The sequence below is a fragment of the Corvus brachyrhynchos genome, unplaced genomic scaffold (assembly GCF_000691975.1).
Source record: "Corvus brachyrhynchos isolate BGI_N302 unplaced genomic scaffold, ASM69197v1 scaffold351, whole genome shotgun sequence".
Lineage (NCBI taxonomy): Eukaryota > Metazoa > Chordata > Aves > Passeriformes > Corvidae > Corvus > Corvus brachyrhynchos.
In genome coordinates this window covers 714350-716529 of record NW_008236203.1, presented here as the reverse complement: position 1 = coordinate 716529, position 2180 = coordinate 714350, and the positions used below count along the sequence as shown (strand labels likewise).

Below are 2180 nucleotides of genomic sequence, written 5' to 3'. Positions count from 1 at the left end.
GCACCTCCTGTTGTGGAGGGAGCTGGATCCCTCTGTGCTGGGAGAGGGCAGCTTTATCCGGAATCTGCCTGTCTGGGAAGAGACTGAGCTGTGAGCAGGCTTTAAACGCTGCTCTGGCTGTGAGCACAGCTCAGCATCAAATGATGTGGTTTTCCTCCCCCAGCCCTTTCTGTGTGTGTGCAGTGTCTGGTTTGGTCAAGCTCCCCCAGCAGTGCAGGTGGTGAACAGATGGGGCATGGCACGGTTGGTTCTCTTTCCTTCCTTGGCCTGTGTGAGCAGCTGTCAGCCCTGCTCACGATGCCCATTTTCCATCCTTTCTCCTCACTTTCCCAGCTGCTTTCTTCCTTTTGGTGGAGCTTGCCTTTACTTGAGGGCTTGACTTCAGAGCTTTGATTGTCCTTGGAGTCCTGTCAGCAAAAGCCAAAACCACTGCGGATGGTTGGCTGGGAATTTGGAGGGGGTTGCAGCAGCTGCCCTGAATTTGGATGGAGCTGTTGCAGCCACCCCAAACTGGGAGGGAGTTGCAGCCGCCCTGAATTTGGAGTTGTGGCAGCAGTGGCAACACCTTTAGGACTCGTGCCCTTACAGATGCTATTTTGGGTGACAGCAGGGTGCAAAGAGCCCATCCCCAGACAGGTGACAAGGGTGAGGCCTGTCCTGGGCTGACGGGTGCCACGATTTCAGGCTGGTCAGTGGCATTTGGTGACTCTGCCCTTGCCCCTGTGCCAGGGCCGGACGGACACGTGACACGGTACGGGCTGGAGTGGCTGGTGAGGAACAGCTACGAGGGGCAGAAGCAGCAGGTCATGCACCCCCGGATCCTCTGGAATGCTGAGATCTACCGGCAAGCCCAGGTCCCCTCCGTCGACTGCCGGAGCTTCCTGGAGACAGACGAGGGGCTGAAGGAATTCCTGCAGAATTTCTTGTTGTATGGGATTGCTTTTGTGGAGAATGTCACTCCCACCAAGGAGGACACGGAAATCTTGGCAGAGAGGATCAGCATCATCAGGTATCTGGGCTATCCTGGGAAGGGTAGGCTTGTTCTCTTTTTGTTTGGAAAGCTGCTGCCTCCTTACCCTGTGTTTTCTGTGCCACAGCCTGGTTTGCAGACAAATGCTCTGGGTCTTCTACAGCCTCTGGCTGCTCCACTTCACCTGGGATAGAGGATCCCACTGTGGGATCTGCTTTATGGGAGAGCTGGGAGTCACTCAGTTATGGAGCTGCCCCAGAGCATCCAATGACTTTTGTGATAGTGGGACTGTGCAGAGGGGAGGGGCTGAAGGAAGTGGCTGTCTGGGAAGAGCAGAGCTTTGCAAGGAGAGACATTTCCTGTTATGACTTGAGGGGTCGCGAGGGCAGCCTGGCCCTGGGAGCCAGGGAGATCAAAAACAAGTTGGAGCTCTTGCTAAATAAAAGCAATGAGAGGAGTTTGTGCTGGCTGTGACCAGCATGGCAGGCCAGGGGCTGAGTTTGGGGCCTTATCCAAGCTGTAGAAAGTTTGATTTGCCTGGGCCCATTGGAAAAGAAGGGATTCCTGTTAATGACATAGAAACAAAGGGCTCCAGGGAATATCCAGCCAGCTTTTGTCTCCAGGCACCCTCCCCCTGTAGCCCCCGAGTGCTGTTTGGCCTTGCCTGCTGTCCCTTCCCTGCTGTTCTTGCTGGCAGGGGGAGGTAGTGAAAGCAGAGTTCTGGGAAGAAGGAATGGAATTATTGGGCAGCCCTGTGTGGATACAGGTAAGGGCTGGCTGCACTCAGGCAGCTCCTCGTGTCACTTCCATGATTGGGGATGATGGTTGGTGTGGAAACATCAGCATTTGTGGAGGGGAAGACTCGTCACCAGCAGCCTTTTGGGGAGGAAAAAGAGGAGTCGAACACCAGAAGAGGGATTAGAAGCACCATCCCTGACAATGTGAATTTTGTGAAGTTGCTTTAATGACTCTGTGCATGGGACAGAGGGGAATAACTCAAGTTCAGGGGAGGCTGTGCCTTACCCGGACACTGATCCGTGATAAGTGCCCGTCTGTTTTCCAGGGAGACCATCTATGGCAGGATGTGGTACTTCACCTCTGACTTCTCCCGGGGAGACACAGCCTACACCAAGCTGGCCCTGGATCGGCACACGGACACCACCTACTTCCAGGAGCCCTGCGGGGACGAGCTGCCGCTGCCGGTCACTGC

The 2180-nt window shown here is 55.1% G+C and overlaps 2 protein-coding genes across 2 annotated transcripts in view; both read left to right on the top strand.

The window, feature by feature from the left end:
• The window catches only part of LOC108448467, a 19981-nt gene that overhangs the window by 6894 nt on the left and 10907 nt on the right, over positions 1 to 2180 (top strand). The window lies entirely within an intron of this gene.
• Positions 1 to 2180, top strand: part of TMLHE (trimethyllysine hydroxylase, epsilon) — a 10214-nt gene that overhangs the window by 5085 nt on the left and 2949 nt on the right. The window contains exons 3-5 of the mRNA XM_017741416.1: positions 1 to 34; positions 730 to 1009; positions 2034 to 2153. The exon at positions 1 to 34 is cut by the window's left edge and continues 173 nt beyond it. Of these exons, the coding sequence (XP_017596905.1) occupies positions 1 to 34; positions 730 to 1009; positions 2034 to 2153 (434 nt within the window). The remainder of the gene's footprint in view (positions 35 to 729; positions 1010 to 2033; positions 2154 to 2180) is intronic.